Source organism: Synchiropus splendidus, chromosome 9 (genome assembly GCF_027744825.2).
Source record: "Synchiropus splendidus isolate RoL2022-P1 chromosome 9, RoL_Sspl_1.0, whole genome shotgun sequence".
Taxonomy (NCBI): Eukaryota; Metazoa; Chordata; class Actinopteri; order Syngnathiformes; family Callionymidae; genus Synchiropus; species Synchiropus splendidus.
This window is the reverse complement of record NC_071342.1, coordinates 3653038-3671110: the sequence shown is the minus strand read 5'-3', so window position 1 is coordinate 3671110 and position 18073 is coordinate 3653038. Positions and strand designations below refer to the sequence as shown.

Sequence of the window (18073 nt, the reverse complement as noted above, 5' to 3'; positions counted from 1 at the left end):
CACAATTCTGAATTGATTCACAAATGTGCAAATTTCCTATTATTTAAATGTATAATAGAACATTATATGTGGTAGATGTGAAGAAAGACGGCTGACCGCAAGAGCCATCTCTCTAAATGCTGTTTCTGACAATCTACAGCGTAACCTTATCAAACATGCTATATTGGCTGTATTCATGAGCCGCTGAAGAACGCAGCAACACACAAACATTTACCACTCGAACCCCGCTCATCTTGATGTTCTCAATCTTATTTAAGATGTACACTTATTTATTGTGCAGTTGTGTTCTTTACACTTTTTGCAACTTAAGCATATTTTGTTGAAATCTTGGAGCTTTTTTATGGCTAAAAACTGACAATAGTTTTTTCCACGCTAATTTTCAAAAAATTTTTCTTGTCAAGTGGCTCAACAACCATAAATAAAATAATAAAAGTCACAACTTTTATTGCAATTTTGTAAAAAAATAAAAAATAAAAAATAAAAAATTAACACAAAATAATGTTGTTGGCTGCTCAACAGAAAAATGACCTGGAGGGACTGACAAATGGCTAGATGTTATTTAATGAGCTTCCATCACAGATCCCATCATTCATACACAGCTGAAGTCCAAATCTTGCCTCAGCTGTTGTGGCAGCAGCTGTAGTATTTAAATACACTGCTAAAAAAAAAGCACATAAATGACACACCCTGGATCTCAACGGATGAAAAATGCCATTAGAAAATTGTCTTTACATAACATTGGCTGTTGACATTAAAATAAGTAAAATCACTGATCCAACTTCAGGGAAAATCTTTCAAGAAAAATGCATAACACGGTTCAATATGATCGTGGCTATCACATGCCTATGTGTGCTCCATACTTACTACATCATCTGGGCTTGCTTCTGAGTACTGCTGTGGAATCTTCTCTCCAGTAGCGCATCCAGAACATTTTTAGGGTTCGAGAAGGTGGGATACAGATTTAGTCTGGGGTGGCCCTCACAGAGAAACTTTGATAACATCACGTAGTATCAAATAGTTAATTAATACTGCAGATTAGTCTGACCCCAGACCACACATCAACTCAAGCAGCCTCTGTTTCAACATCAATCATGGCACAGATGTATAACTGGTTCGACAAGATGACCAACCAATCAGATCATGCAGCGTCAATGAGGGTGCCAAAGTCTAGTGCCACTCTCAGCCACCCCCAGAACTTGTCGCTGCTCCCTCGAAACCAGTGTGAAGTCATATGTCAACTCGGATGTTCCAAATATGACAGTACATGACGTCCCAGAGGTACTCCATTGAATTCTCATCTTGGGAACAGATGGCCCTCTTCTTTGCGTCTATACCTTCACCATGCATGATCTGTTGAACATCCACATTAGGTCAAGTGCATTCATGCATCAGCAGACACACAGGTTCCATTGCATCAATACATGGCCTATAGATCTCATCTCTCCATCTAATGGCAGTCTGTTATCGCTGTGCTTTTCTCCTCATGGCACTAAATGGACTGCAATGTTGAGCTGTGAGTACAAGCCCTAATTGTAGTCTGCCAGTGGTCACTTTGCAGATTCAGCCCCCTCCACATTCCAGGTATCCTCTTCACACTCATGTCGTGCTGAGAGACACAGCAAAACTCCTTGCCATGGTGTACACTGATGTGCCATCCTGGACTGCACTACCTGAAGGACGAGCAGACAATGCTTCATTTTACCATTGTGTTGGGAGGATTGGCAAAATACAAAACTGTGCAAAATAGAAAAAACACTTCTGATTTCCATCAGGTTCATCCAAATGTAACACAACAATCAGTATATCTGATGAATGAGTCGATATCCCAGAAGTGTGATTGTGTGCTACAGTCCAACGACTATTTCCTTTATTTGTTTCTTGTTTTTAACAGGCAAAACTTGACGAATGATTGAATTCTATGAGTATGTGGAGGAAAAGACATCTCTTTACACACAAACTAATTTGCAAGTGGACTGAGGTAAAAATAAAACATATTTTTAGCTCTTGTATCTGTGCAGATATAGTTGCACAATAACATGACGTACGTGACGAAAATACACAGACAAAAATACTGACTTGTTGTCACATTAATGTCATGCACATGGTTAAACTAGACGCCATTTTTTGTCTATGTCAATGCGACAGCCGGTCGGCGTTCTGAAACAGATTTTATCACCACTCCAGATCCTGAACGGTGATGCTGACATCTCCTGTGTCTATGTCAGATGATCTCAGACTTCACACTTTTATTTTAATACCAACAATACAGACGTCACATGGTTTCAAGTAACAGCTGCAGAAGGGTTGTGGGTTTCCTTCACGATACTTTTTTCATGTCACATGATAGGCAATGACAATTTAGGATAGTATTAATTGATTGATTTATTCCTTCTCCATCCTTTAAACTTCCAAGTTCATCATGAGCATAAATTAGGCTGCATGGGACATATTGGAATCAATTTCTTCTCAAATGCAAAAGCACAATTTGGGTCCTTCATGCCACCATGCAAAGCAGTTTTGCAATCGTTCTCAAAGACCAAAGCAATATCCATCAGGGTGCTCAAAATAGAAGTATATGCTGGTGTATGGAGCTGAACTATTTCAGGTTTGTAAAAAATAAAGAACTTTAAAAAGCTTTTTCAATTATATGCACCAATTTAATACAATAAAAGCAATTTTTGGTGAGATTAAATAAGGCCTAATTAATAATTTAAATTCAATTTTCCTCTATCTGACCTCCTGTTACTGTTAATTCACATATGCAGTGTTTTTTGCACTTGTGCATTGAAATAATTTTGCAAATTAAAGCCCAGGATTTTATGCTTCTTATTATAATTTAATGACTTGACTTGCTTGAGCAAAGCTATGAATTGACGCGCCTTAACTTGACCGTCACAAAAAAGTTACTCGACTTGCTTGTGACTTACTCCCACCTCTGACACATACACAATACAGATAAAAGCATTATACATGCAGTGAGGTTACTTAAAATACTGTACAAGAACATAACCTTTCGATTTTCGCCTCATTACTAAACCTGCATGTGAAAGGGTGACTGTGACGTGCACTGATACTTCAGGAATGCAACAGAAGTCGCATATTTATGATTGCCATCACTATTGAGCAAAATAAATAAATAAAAACAAAACGGCAAATCCAAAATGAAATGATTGTTGAAAAAAAAAGACTAAAAAAGGTACATTGTTTGTCCATCATGATGATAAATAGTTCCATGGTCTCCCTCCGGAACAATTTCTGAATTCTGAAGGTTCTTCACAGATGACAATCATATGGAAGGTTTCACATTTCTCTCATATAACTTTCAAGCTGCTGACTCATGAGAAGCAAGCCAGCTATTCTGCATCTGGAGGCATAAGTGTTCATTTACATACGCGTGATACTGTGTCTTGCTTTGAGCGAGAGGCCACCGTAAGTCTCTGACAATTATTTATTTCAAAGGCATCCACATACTAAATTAGCTCAATGAAGGTATAATGCAGTGACTTGTGTGTGTGTGTGTGTGTGTGTGTGTATGCGTGTGAGAGAGACACAACCCATCCTTCAGTTTGGGAGCCCTGCCCGCTGCTGCTGCCTCTCCGCCCACCGCGAGCTCTGCTGGGCGGACCGGGGCAGGAACTGAATCAGTTCCGCGTTCTCTCGTGTCTCTCCTCGTCGTTAGCCGGATCAGCTGCAGCGTCATGGCGGACATCAGTGAACTACACCTGCGGCGTCTATGAGTCCAGCGACGAAGGAGGTGAGTTTTGTGCTGACGTTTGTCATCATATCTGCGCACAATTTTGCAATCGAATTCACCAACGTCACTTACGCTCGGGTCAAACTTTGACGCCGCCACCCCTTCTCCTGTCCCGTTGTTGTGCGTGGCCGCGCACGCGTCGTGTGCAACCTTGTGCTCACAAGCGTTTGATCAAGGGCGATAATAAAACGCAACTTTTGCGTAATTACCAGTGTGCGTGTGGAGACATGCCGCCATTAGAGTTGTTTTGTCCTGTGTGACGTAGGTGGTGACGTGGTCCACAATGAGCTCAGCAGATCGGAACGGCGCGCATACTCAAGCCATGCGTGCGCGTTCCTGTGTCCATGCTCGGGCACAGATAAACTCGTCAGCCGCTCATTTGAGAGTGATGGGTTGCATTCTGACGTCTTATACTTTGACTGATTTGGTTTTTTTTTTACAAAGGCCTTCACAGAAAAACAACACTGATCCAAGTACAAACAAGTGGCTAAAAATATTTTGTTTTGTTTATACCTTCATTGAGCTCAATGCACAAATGTATTATGGTTTACTTTTTCTATTATTATTTTTCAAAATTGTTATTATTATTATTATTAATAAATTAAATGAATTAATGTTGCTACATGACAATTGTTTAGCTATTATATCACTTCATTGTTACATTGCATACAATTCAGCCAATAATTCTTCTGTCATTATGCTGAGATTGAAAGGAAGTAAAGAACAGTTCTTATATTTTCTGACCCATGCACTTATCTATCCTGCTAGGAACTAATTCTTGGAAACATACAAATCAAAATGTAAAAAGTAAAAAAAAAAAAAAAAAATAGTAGGTACTTGTGACGACATTTTGATTTGTTGGAGCCTCAGTTTGAGGATGAAAACATCAAAATAACACGTTCATTATAATTGAGTGTAAGTTCGGTTTAGAATCATGTTCAATGTTAGCCATTTGTTTTGGATGGTTACGTTTAGGGGGATGGGCTGGGGAAGGCACTATGGCAATGGAAAACTTCCTAGCATCCTAACAAGGAGTGAAATACAAACATCATTTACCTTCACTTACCTACCTTTCACCGAAATAATACCTTTTTATTAAATATCCATCATTGTACATTATGATTTGTTACGGCAACAAGTCGAACTTAATATTGACTTTACTTCTTGTTTTTCTTGAATATTTCACTGCTGCATCACCAACATCAGATACCAGCAAAAGTGGTTTGGTGTTTTCTCTCACCCAGCAATAAGTTACGGAAAAAAGTACTGACACAAGAGAATCCAACACCTTTTAGTGCTGACTGTGGCATTTGTCATCATCGGATCGGCTCAGAGCATATTGGAGCGGATCGGAGCAAATGGGAGCAAAATTGTTCGGCTCAAAATCATCTCCGCGTTGGATAAATCAAGCCCCAGAGCACCTTCTTCATAATTCAGATTTTGGAACAGTGATCATCATTGTATTTTAATAAAGATATGCATTGCATTTAAAGTGTGATTACAAAGAAAATCATAATACCAAAGCAAAAGAAAAGAATAGCCCCTCTAGTGGGACACAACTTTAGATAAGTTGAATACTATGTAGCACACATGACCTGTAAGTGACCCTGTGACAACTACAGAAATGACTGATTATGCAAATACGACAAATAAATATCTGAGTCAAATAATAAACGTTAACGGAGATGAACTCTGTAGCTGTCATAGCATAATAACACTTTCAGAGGCAGGAGTCTCCAGGCCAGTTGTTTTACTTGGCTGACCCTGATTAATTAAAAAAACAAACAAACATATTTTTCATAATTCCTTCATAAATACAGTTTTATGCTTATGTGTCTGTTTTCTAAACCTTCACAGCTTTAAACAGCAGTTCAAACGGTATATATTTAGTTTATTAAAACGACACACACACACACACACACACAATATATATATATCCCCTGTACATGATGCTGTATGCCACTGGGGAGTAGTGGGAGCAGGCTTCATGCCTTAGTTTTGTGGACCCGGGTTACCGTTGACCATTGTAGAAGTTGCGACTGACAATAAACCACCTGTGTTGATATGTCTGGTGAGTTTTTCTTTCAGCTTTTGCATTTGGCTACGATATGAGACAGTATTCAAAGAAGAGTTAGGGTCGTTAAAAGGGACCACAGCCAAGATTCATGTGGCACAGAGTGCCACACCTATATTTTACAAACGGAGGTCAGTTCTGTTTACCATTTAAAAAAAACTGCAACAGAACTCGAGAGACTATAACATGAAAGAATATTGGAATCTGTGAATGGGGGCCACCTATTGTGCCTGATTACTGAGTACTGTAAGTATTTGTGGAGATTATATGTGTTATTATATTATATTATATTATATGTGTAGATCAAATGTGCTCAGAGTATGGCCAATGTTGTAGTGTATTTAGACAACATTATCTTGACAGGAAGAGATGACAGGTCACATCTTCATACACTCAAAGAAGTGCTACAGATGGAATGTCAGTTCATGGAGGAACAAGTGATGTTTCTGGGTCAGCAGGTGGACCAGACAGGCCTGCATCCAATGCCAGTGAAAGTCAAAGCAGTCCAGCAGGCTCCGGTGCCATGTTCTGTTCGTGAGCTTTAAGGTCTGCTAAACTTTTCTGACAAATTCTTGCCTGACTTGTCCACCGTGCTGGCTCCATTACACAAATTACTGGACTAGCAAATAGACTAGTAAGGATCCTGTGCTCGCCAGAGTGCATGAGAACATACTCCGAGGTTTCAGGCCATACAGTATGAAGCAACAGAAGTTGCGTGTACAAGATGGGTGCTTACTGTGGGGGTGCCGTGTATTGATCCCGGAAAAGGGACAGGGTCTGATGTGGAAACAGTGACATCAATTGCACCCTGGAATGAGTCAAATAAAGGGCTTGGTCCAGAGCTACATGTGGTGGCCTCGTATAGATAGTGATATTGAGAATCTGGTAAAATGATCATGGGATTTTGGGATTGAAGTTGGAAGACATATTATCAATTTGAGGGGGAAGAGATGATGGGTCATGAGATTATTTTGAAGAACTCTTGTTTTTGTGGTTCCCGGTCACAAAGTTGACAATAAACCTCCTGTGATGATACCTACTGCGAGTTTGTCTTTCAGCTTATAGGCTTTCAGCTATCACAAATCACACTCCATGCTGGGAGTGTCGCGACTGACGAGATGTGGGTAACCGCAAGATTACGCCGGTAAACAAACATGGTGCCCGGGATAGCTAAGCTACGGTTGCAAAAGGTTTCAGAATCTGCATATTTCAATCATATTCAGCGAAATTACCAGTCTTTTCATGGAAACCAGTGTGATGACACTCCAAGTAGGGCATTATACAGGCAATAATATCATCTCATCATCTGAGATTAACATAATAATTCCATTTCCACAGCTGTCATCTAACTGTGGTTAGTCATGGGCTAATGAGGCTTCATGAAACAGTGTTCTCATCTTCAGGGCCCAGTAGGTGATGGCTTAAAAATGATGAAAGTTTTCATTAAAATGGTTGTTGAAATCCAAACATTACAAATTAAAGAGCATAGTCTTGTGAGCTCTTCCATTGTTTTGCAAAAAATGATTAGTGAATGAGTTAGTTGGATGTGCGCTACAATTTACCATCAGAAATGTGCCCAGCACCGTCCACTGTTTTTATTTAACAATGGCAACACGTTGAAGTAGGCAGAAACTGTTTTTCAAAGTTTTCTTCTCTCTGCAGGTGGCGTGAGTTTCATCACAAAGTTCTCAGTGGCTTCCATGATGAATGGCATGGCATCACTCACAGCCTCAATACTCTGACCCCTGCTGAAATGGCAGCTTGGGGGGGTGATGGCCGCTATGTCTTCTGGGAATTCTACAAAAGTGTCGCACCGGAACCCAAGTGGATTTTAGTTTGGATGACATATTGACGTCAGTTTGGGAAATGATGGTCAGCCAGAGTTAAGAGGACGATCGCATTTGGGTGGAAGATGGAGAAGGACTTCACGCAGTAGAATGGTCACGGCTCACTGAAGCCAGTATCACCAGAATTCTTCAGCACAACACTCAATGCTGATCGACTTCTGACCTTTGACCGACCTTGAACTTTTTGCTGATAAACTGAGAACAGAATGGCTGCGATGGGAAGAAAGTATTTGGTGAAGGACTTTAACCACTTCATCACCTGTTACCTATGCCGAGGTTACCTGATCAAACCGACCACCGTTACAGAGTGCCTGCACACTTGTGAGTCAAAGCATTGATTAATTCGAGCTTGATTTGGTGGGACTATGATGACAATGTCACAGCCCTGCTTTATTTACAACCAGGGACGGCTGTGTTCCTCAAATTGGGGATCCACACCACAGATAAACACACATTGCATTCGTGTCCGTTTTTGTCATTAATGAAAATTAATTCACTTGCTTTCCTTCATAGTTTGTAAGAGCTGCATCGTGCAGCACTTCGAGGAGAGCAATGACTGTCCGCGCTGTGGCATCCAGGTGCATGAGACCAATCCGCTGGAGATGCTCCGGTAAGAAGAGGCTCATATATATAACCTGCAGTTTATCTGATAACATTGACTGTATGCCAGCAGCAGTTTCATTTTAATTTAGTAGCCATACTATATTTATTATTGATAAAAACAAAAAAAATAGGAATATGGAATTGCATAACACTTACGACAATTACTTTGGATGGGTCCAGCTGGCGAGACATATGTTCTCACCCGCATGTACATGATGATAATGAAGACAACACTCTCTCCTGTCCACCAGACCAGACAACACATTGGAAGAAATAATCTTCAAGTTGGTGCCTGGGCTTCGAGACCGTAAGTACATGTGTCTTCCGACAGGCATCACATATTTCTAAGTACATTTCCATTTTTCAACTGAAGAACTGGATAACTAATACAGAATCATTCTGTGTTCTCCAACTACAAGAGAACACAGAACCATGGCAGCATGTCCCCGCATCTGAGGTGGTGCTGAGGTGTTGATGTGACAGAGGTCCGAAATTCAGGGGCTTTTATCACTGCACACTCGAGACAAAGTGCGTAGTGTTTTGGCCTTTATTAGGCTGATAAACGTTGGATTTTATTCACAGAGAGATTTACTTAAATTAATAATTGTGGGATCTGACTTTTGCTGTGTTGTTGCAATTGCTTAGATCAGCACAGCTAGCTGAGGAGAACAGCGAGGAGGACAGTTCTCAAGTTACTGAAAATTACCAGACTATTCGTTGATCATTTTTAAAGTCTGGATCTCTACTTCACTGACTAAAATCTTCTCGATCATCAGTAATTTCTTTCACTTTGTTAAACTTGTTGTGCGAGCGACCTGGATAAATCAAGGTCCGTATTGCACTGCTCGTTTCTGCTATTTTATAATTATTGTTTTTTGTAAAATAAACATAATAACACTCGTTCATGTTTACTATTGGCTGAGAAACACCACATTCTGTTACAGCCGTGGTAGAGGTCCGTCATCAGTCAATATTTGAGGTGACGATGACATGTTTTGAAGTGAAAGAGAATTAAGCTGGTCAAGCGGACGTAAATAGGTTGTCGCCTGGGTGATGACGACTTCCTTGAGACGTGCTTCGTCGTACGTCACAAACCAGCTATTTTGCAAACGGTGCCGCTAGCTGAGAAAAAAAAAAAAGGATAATTTCCTGAGGCGCAGAGGTGCGAAGCTGCACAACAGGGGAAAATTGTAACTCAGGCCACCCGAGACAGAACCTGTAGTGTGAAAAGCCCCTCAGTGTCACTCTGGTGGCTCATTAATGTGATCCTGACAAACCAGGTGAAGAGCAGCAAGAATTGGAATTTTGGAGGAGGAACCCACCTTGGGATAATGGAGAAGGTGAGATGGTAAACTGCCAATTTGATTTATCTGGCAGGTAAAACCATTTTTTTTCCTGCAGGTAACCCAAGGTGTCAACAAGTGGTCTCGCCCAGAGCAATTGGTAATGGTGCTGATGGGGGTGCAAGTGGACGTGAAGATGACAATGGGGAGGAAGACTACCACCGCAGTGACCCGCAGATAGCTATCTGCCTTGACTGTCTGCGGAACACTGGTCAGTCTGAGGAGACTTCAGTCACGGTGGGTCAGACCTTCGTCAGAACCTCATCTTTCTGACCCTCGTCTCACTCAGTCGCACACCTAAGTCTGTTGTGGCATTTCCTGACACATATAGCAGCGCATTTCCTTGAAAAAAAATGGTGGTTGGTGTTAAGCCATGGTGTGATGTTCCTTTCACTATTAATTCGGGCCGTGCATTTCACAACTAGGCCTTCTGTGATACCCTACCATAATCCCCTACCTTAAAAAAATAAAAAATAAAAAAGGTAAGTAATGCAGCCAATAAATCAGTGACAGAGAAACATAGGGGAACGTTTTGTCACTTACTGAATTGGTGACAGCATAAGCACTAGTTTTTAATCATGAGAAGTAAATCTGCTTCTCATTCAAGCGGTCCCTTCAAATGTCCGGCCGGAATGCGTGACTTGAGTTTCACGAGCAACTGACTTCAGTCATTATGTGATGTTACTTCTGAGATTTTTCCGCATATAACTCAGCATTTCATCTTTCGAAAGAGATCACTTTTTTAGATGGCCTGGCAACTCTCATTTAAACCAAGGCACACTGCCCCACTAGTTGATATGTGGCCCTGTTGTACACTAATTTGCAAAGTTACAGTTTACAATTTACAGTGCGCCCCGTCATTAACATGTTGAATGTGAAAAAAATAAATATCTAAATGTTTGCACCCATCTCACATATTCTTCCTTACGTACAGGGTCAAAATTGAGGTTACCTTACCAATATAGCAGCATTTGTTGGATTCATTCCCTTTATTAGGGAAAGGATTATTAAGCAGTTTATTCAATATAACAAGATACTTTGATTCATATAATTATTAGTACGTGCATGATGCCTGGATTATCTAGCTGGTGTGGCTGTAGATACCGGGAAAATGCAGGGGCAAAGAACAGCACTATAAGCGCTGGGATGTCACTAAACATCTGTGATTTCATTGCTCTGAAGCTTGTTTGCTCATATAAAGTGACATATGTTTAAGCTACTGTGGTTTGTCCGGAGTATCCAATCACAGGACGCGTAAGTCACGTTCAGTGTGAGGCTGGCTAGAAGTCCTTGCTGCCCCCTACTTGCGATCTGAGTGGCTATCGCAACTATCCATCAAACATGTGTACCGTTCACTGAAAGTGCACATATGCCTGCACTGTCAATTTTGAAGGCCTTGGACTGCTTTCATAGGGCCTGACAACACAAGCTAACTGAATTCTTTATTGAGTTGAGCTATTCTATAACATGATTATTATATAGATTATACCTATTATATATACTATATCTAACATATTTGTGGAAAATACATGAACAATTAAATTAACTTTAATCATAAGTAAGCTCATGATTTCTGGTTATGTTAGGCCAGCAGAGAAGGTCTTGCTGGACCCGATGGCCCACCTCTGCTGAGAGAACCTGAAATGACATGCACATACTTGCAGGGATGTCTGATAATATCTGCCGGATGCTAGCCATTTATTTAGCTGTGCCATTTAATGCTAGTTATCAACGGTTATCAGTATCAGGAATCAGGGATCATAATGGCATACAGTGGTACCTCGGTTCTTGACCACAATCCGTTCCAGACGGCAGTCCGAGAAGTGATTTGTTCGAAATCTGAATCGATTTGTCCCATTACAATTAATGAAAAAAGAAATTATGCGTTCCAAGCCTTAAAATAGGCTTTTGTAGGAGTGAATGAAGTGTGTCTGCTGTAGGTGCGCTGTTCGTGTATGTGTGTGGCCGCTGCATGTGGGAGGGGTTGCCAAGTGAGTGACGTCTCTCGAGAAGTGAAGAGGTGCCCGGTGCGTGTCCATCTCTGAATGTGCGGTTCTGTGCAGTTTGGCTGTGACTAAGTCATAAACCTAGTAACGCTCTGTCCGAGACTCACCTCATCCCTGTCCGAACTCCAGCCGAAAACAGGACATCAAACCCTGCAGTGTGTGGTCCAGCTTTGGAGGTGTCGAGGAGCACCTCCCCTGTGACACTCTACCACGGTCCAGTGCTGAGACAGGAAAGGTTTTACACCTCAATATGAACAAAAAACAGTCAGTAAATGTAGAGGCCACGTCGCATACAGAGGCTGCGTTATACACAATCACAAAGCGCGTCATTGGTGAGCTGATCGGTCCACACACGTTATGTTTTTTCCGCCTTTTTTTGGGGGCATTCGAGTTCTGGATTTTTGTTCTAAATCTGTAGCAAAAAAAATCTCAAAATTTTTGTTCGAACTCCGATTTGTTCAAAGTCCGGGACGTTCGAAAACCGAGGTACCACTGTGTTGGATATTGGCAAAATGTGAATATCAGATATCCCTAGGTACGGCTACATATAGCAAGTGACATCAAATATAGCAAAGATGGTAGCTAGCAATGTTGGACGCAAAATCTGGAATCTTGCTTTCTTTCTGTCCTCAGGACCTGATGAAGCGGTTCATACGCTGCTCCAGCCGGGTCACCGTTGGAACGATTAAGAAGTTCCTCAGTCTTAAACTCAAGTTGCCCAGTTCTTACGAGGTACTAACCCGAACCAGCTGAGACAAACAATTGTGAGTTTCACTCTTAAATCCTAACAACATTATTTTCCACAGCTGGATGTGTTATGTAATGGAGAGATCATGGGCAGAGATCACACACTAGAGTTCATCTATATGACCCGATGGCGGCTCCATGGAGAGAACGTGAGTTTGTGTTACGCACGTGTTGGTTTGGTTGGCACATGTGTCTGTTGAAGCGTGTCACTCAAGTGTGTTTGTTGACATGGCATGAAGAAAGGTGACACAGGCAGCTGTCTCAGGGGCTTTCACATACCAGGTCAGAGAGGGAAGAGGACATGCAGGACAGTGAAAGATGATGCACTTGTGAAATTCAAGACGTGTTACAATACAACACTGCACACGTCTACCTCCTCCACATATGAAACACATCATTTTAATAGCTTCATTTGAAGCCACATTTTGTGCCTTGATGCTGTGTGTGTGTGTTTGTGTGTGCGCGCATGTGTGTGTGCGCGTGTGGGTGTGTGTGCGTGTCTGTGGGTGTATATATGTGTGTGCGTGTGTGCGAGTGTGTGTTGGTGTGTATTCAAAAATATATGACCTTGTGTGCATCACAATGTGGATTTGCATGTGTGACCGTGTCATTGCATGTGTGTTACCGCCTGCCACTTTAGCTGCTATGCCTTGCTAGAACCTGGTTGTTGCACCCTCTTTTGCCTTTAGGACGGCCATATTCGTTTCACATTACAAATTTTCTGGAGATTTGTTGGCCACTGATACATAGTGTGAGTCAAGCTCTCATTTCACCACATCCCATGGGAATTTCTCTTCGGAGATTAATAAAGTATTTATCTATCTATCCCAAAGATGCTACATTGGAATAAGATCTGGTGACCACATAGGCGATTCAGGTCACGCATAATGAGTTTGACTTTATTTGAGCTTTGTGACAGAGGGTGCGTTATCTAGCCAGAAGTAGACATCAAGAAGGTGTACGCTAGTCATAAAGGGATGAACATATATAGCAACAATATGATAGCCCCCCTACCTGTACACCTCAAGCAGCAGCCTGAGCTGTCAAATTCTGACTTGCCCATCTGTAAGTTACCAATCGCACCTAACTACCCAAAAGACCAAAAAACATGCACGTACTGTCACTCCTCCAAGATGCAAAAACAATATGATGTATCAGCAAGGGAAAAACAAGCTGTAAAAGCAGCACATTTCAACCGTTGACCATGTTCGACGTCGTAGAATTCCTGACCCCAGAGATGAAAGGATTCCATATGTTATGGGAGGGACACCCGTAAGATCTTTTCAAGGTAACAAAAGTGCAACGTGTCCTTGATCCACGGTGGGAGGCTGGCAGGAGAATTCTTCTGGCCATTAGAGTTGAAAAAGCTAATCTTGCTCTTGGGTTGGGTGAGAGTGATTCTTATACAGGAAGTGCAGTGAGACGATTAGACGGAAAAAGTGAAAGCCAATATTAGCGTCAAAATATCCAAGATGTCAGACTTGTCCTTGTACTTAATAACAGATAGGTAAGTTATGACAAAGACTGGATATATTTACCAATATCGTTGATGCACACCCAGACCCTGAGTGAATCTGCAAATGAATGAACAGTGAATTGCTCCCTTTAATGAGGACACTGGTTCCAAAAATTGCTCCTGTCAGCGTTAGGTGGGCAAAATGGAAAACATGGAAATAACTTGCTGACAAGCTGCGAATGTGTTGATTCCGGGAGAAGGTTAAATTTATTTATAAATTTATCAACCCGCTGCTGAGAAGATGCAAAAACCTAATCAATAAATAGCTTTCAAATGGTTTTTCAGACTGTCTTGCCCAAGCTCCAAATGTCCAAATGTTCTGTCCCGCAGAGATGGAGGGAAGAAGTGGTTAGATGTCAACCTTTACAGCCTGGTGTCTAAGATAAAACTTAAGTCAGGTGAGTTGATTTGGCCTAGGATTTCCCCTTTCTTCCCCATTCTGGTGCTATTTAACCTTCAGCAAATAGTCACATCCAGATCTTAATCTATGAGCTGCAGCCACTTGACTGACCGGTTTGCAGTTGATTTTACCTGGTGGAATGAAGTGGTGTAGCTAATTAAGTGGCTGGTGTGTGTGTGTGTGTGTGTGTGTGTGTGTGTGTGTGTGTGTGTGTGTGTGTGTGTGTGTGTGTGTGTGTGTGTGTGTGTGTGTGTGTGTGTGTGTGTGTGTGTGTGTGTGTGTGTGTGTGTGTGTGTGTGTGTGTGTGTGTGTGTCTCCTTATGTGACACGTCAGACTCACAGTAATTACATTGAGAAAGAAATCTATGTGGATGATTCCACACCTCTCTCTGCATTTCTTGCAGACATATCCCATGGTCCTGGAGTACAGACCCCGGATTGACTTCGGATACAACCATGATGTCTAAATGAAGAAATCGCACTTATATGCTCCCTTGTGGAATAATGAAGAAATAAATGTATTTTTGTACATCTGATAATTCAACGTAGTTATGGTAAAGAGGTTTTATTCAACATAGACTAATATATGTGTGTGTGTGTATATATATATATATATATATATATATATATATATATATATATATGATGCTGTATGAAATATTTTGAAAAGTTATAACTGTTCAAAGGAAAGTTTCTCTTTTCTTGTTTCCTGTGTATAGTAAATGTTGATAAGGTTTTCTACCGTGGATGGTTGCTCTTTTGATGTGCGATTTCTAGTCTCTATTAAAGAAACTACATTACAGTTGTGTGACACTTGAAATACCAAAACTGCCTTGGAGCTGATATATTATACTTTGTTTGAGTGAAGAAGAACGGGAGAAAACAATGTGGATCGCCAGTCAATCATAGGGACGCCTGCAGGGGGCCTTCATTGTGAAGTCAGTACATTTGTGTGGTGATGTCACAGCCCAGGAATCTCAGGTCAGACTTGAGACCAGAAACAAAACAGATGCTGGAGCCAGTTATTTGAGGGCTTGGGTCGAAAGTCAAATCTCAGTTCCATAATAAACTCAGAGAAAAATGTGTCAGATCAGATGACTCGTCAAACAGTCACAGATGAGTTATGATGTGAGACTTGAAAGGTGGACCATAAACATTCTTGCATGCACATCTTTCCACAGGCTATGCTTACAAAAACACAACAGAAACACAAACTTGCTATAACTATGACGCAGACATGCACACATGATTTCATCTTTATATTGCTGTTAGGGCCTCTCATTGCCATAATGCTTTCCGCAGTTATTATTATTAATGACCCAGTTATTATGAGGTCCTCATCCTCGAATTCAGGTTAAAGTTCCTAATGAAGCAAACTGTCGACACAAGGGGGTGTCTTACCAAGAATTGGTCTATCCTGGACCTCTTCAATAAATGCAAAGATATCTTAGATGCAAATACCCACACTGGTTCCTGTTTGTCTCGTCACAGAATTACAGTTATGCGGGTGAGGGGTCACGACCAGGCTGTACCGGGCTCGAGCTGACACTCCATGATTCAGTGGTGTCATGTATTCCACAAAAATATTTCAGAAACACGAATGCAGTTTACAGGAGATAACTTCTTCCAGTTAGGTCTGTTCACGGTCGTTGGGATTGAGGGCAAAACGATTGAGGGGTTAAGTGTTGCTGCAAATGGACACTTGTCCCAGAGAGTCATGGTGTTTATTCTGGGACCAAAAACATCTGGTGCCGTGTCAACAACTGCCACTGTTTTCTCTCTTAGCACATCAAACTCATTGAGGACTATTCTCTGAAAGACACTTATGGCTCTTAACAGTTCCTATTAGTCTGTGAAAACCAAACACATAACAAACACAATTTTCTGCATGACAATTTTCTTGGTGTGCTGCCATTCAACTTTTGCCTATACCCTGTCAGAATTTTAGCTTCCAAGTAGGTTTAGAGCGGAATCCTTCTCCTTTTGGAATTTCACAAGTCAGCTTCCATCACCTTAACTTCCTGCTCTCACCCCTCCTCTTCATGCCTCCTTTATCTCAACCATGAACATCAGCGGTTGTCTTCCTCTTCTACCTTTGCCCTGCACTTCCTGCACTTCATCCAACTGGTTCTCAAAGCATCAGCAACTCTGACACCTTCTTATTCTGCTTTGTGTCTTAGGGCGCTTTCACACTGCAGTGTTCTTTCTCGGGAGCCTGAATCCGAGTCGTCCCCGGTTGAGATTATTCACACCTCTGCATTGCTCCGTGGCGAGCCTTGCTCCGCGTTTTCACTTCTATCTTCACCCACACGAGGGCAGCAAATACCGGAAGAGGCTTTGATCATGTGAATGTGTCATCAGCAATGCGAGCACACAGTTCATGATCATAACCGGCCAGTAAAGGGTCTGATCGCTGTCTGGGTGGGCAATAAAGCTGCAAGAAAATTACGCTCGGGGACGGGACCGCCGCAGATTGATCCATTGGATTGATCGCTGCTCTCGCAACACGTTGAACACAGCGAGAGAGATTACTGACGATCGAGAAGGTTTTAATCAGTGAAGTTCAGATCCCGACATCAGAAATTATCAATGAATAGTCTGGTGATCTTCAGTAACTTGAGGAAAATCGGCGTTTGCTTCCCCCTGATAAAGGCAAAAACACGTTATTAAACACCCGCACACATTGCGAGTGCCGGACCGCTGCACTGCGCTGCAAAGCGCAATTTTCCTGGAGCTCCCGGCTGCACACCTCAGTGTTATGTGAGTTTGAGAAGTTGTTTTTGAACAGTGATCAGACCCTTTACTGCCGGGCATTTATCAGGTTTGTGTGGAGTCCACACATCTCCAGCGGGGATTAGGTCCGCAGCCAAAATCCGACTCGCTTGTGTTCACATCTCAGACTTCTGAGGCGAAAGAGCTTTGTCTCGAGACAGAACCCCGAAGTGTGAAAGCAGCCTTTGTGTCAGAGCTACTGTCTCTAGCCCGTACGTTAGAGACAGTTACAGAGTGAGGGTTCTTAACCTTTCTGATCTTGGGGCCCTCCTTTTCCAGAACGGATTCATTACTGTGATCACTGATTTCTAATTTCAGAATTACTGATTTAATTTGTGTTCAATAACCATATACGTAAACAAAGTGTTACCTCAGATCACAGGACTGAATGATTACAGACCAGTGGCACTGATGTCTGTGGTCCTTTGAGCGCCTGGGTCTATCCTACCTGAAATCCATCCGTGCTTCCCTCCTGGGCTCAGTGCAGTTTGCCTACAGAGCCAACAGACCTGTCGACGATGCAGCAAACCAGGCCCTTAATATCATTCTTGAGCATCTGGACTCCCCTGGAACCTATGCCACAATCCTGTTTATGGCTCTTCCAACACAATTCTCAACCTTTCTTCAAGACAAGCTTCGCCAGCTCAACATGCCTGACTCCCTCTGCAGGTGGATTACAAACTTCCTGACCAGCCGGAGTCAGTGCGTGTGGCTGTACATCATGAATAAAATTCTGAATAAAATATATATAATAAACCGTCTAAATATCATAAAATATGTTATAAATATTAAAACATTATTTTTCATGAATAAACTCTAAATAGATGAGTAAAATGTAAATTAAAATCACCATAAAATGTTCTGACATATTTTAAATACTGCTGCAACAGGTGCTTTCATGAACAGATTTTACTGTTGGGGCACCATCACTTTCTTTATCATTTTGCTTTTCTTTTCAATAACTCCTCCATAGTTGGTAAGTATCACAAATTTGCAGATGTCAAGTCAATT

The 18073-nt window shown here is 41.6% G+C and overlaps 1 protein-coding gene across 3 annotated transcripts; it reads left to right on the top strand.

The window, feature by feature from the left end:
* Nucleotides 1–3604: 3604 nt before the first annotated feature.
* LOC128764918 (polycomb group RING finger protein 5-B-like) lies at nucleotides 3605–16522 on the top strand. 3 transcript variants are annotated; one of them, XM_053875201.1, is made up of 10 exons: nucleotides 3605–3754; nucleotides 7491–7996; nucleotides 8189–8285; nucleotides 8530–8585; nucleotides 9559–9618; nucleotides 9680–9858; nucleotides 12261–12359; nucleotides 12434–12523; nucleotides 14221–14288; nucleotides 14695–16522. In XM_053875201.1, the coding sequence occupies exons 2-9, from the start codon at nucleotides 7882–7884 to the stop codon at nucleotides 14269–14271; spliced, it is 747 nt and encodes a 248-aa protein (XP_053731176.1). In that variant the 5' UTR covers nucleotides 3605–3754; nucleotides 7491–7881; the 3' UTR covers nucleotides 14272–14288; nucleotides 14695–16522. The 3 variants fall into 3 exon arrangements, with proteins under 3 accessions (XP_053731176.1, XP_053731174.1, XP_053731175.1); XM_053875199.1 differs by lacking the exon at nucleotides 14221–14288 and having other exon boundaries at nucleotides 3606–3754; nucleotides 14695–16506; XM_053875200.1 differs by lacking the exons at nucleotides 3605–3754; nucleotides 14221–14288 and having other exon boundaries at nucleotides 3761–7996; nucleotides 14695–16506.
* Nucleotides 16523–18073: the final 1551 nt, after the last annotated feature.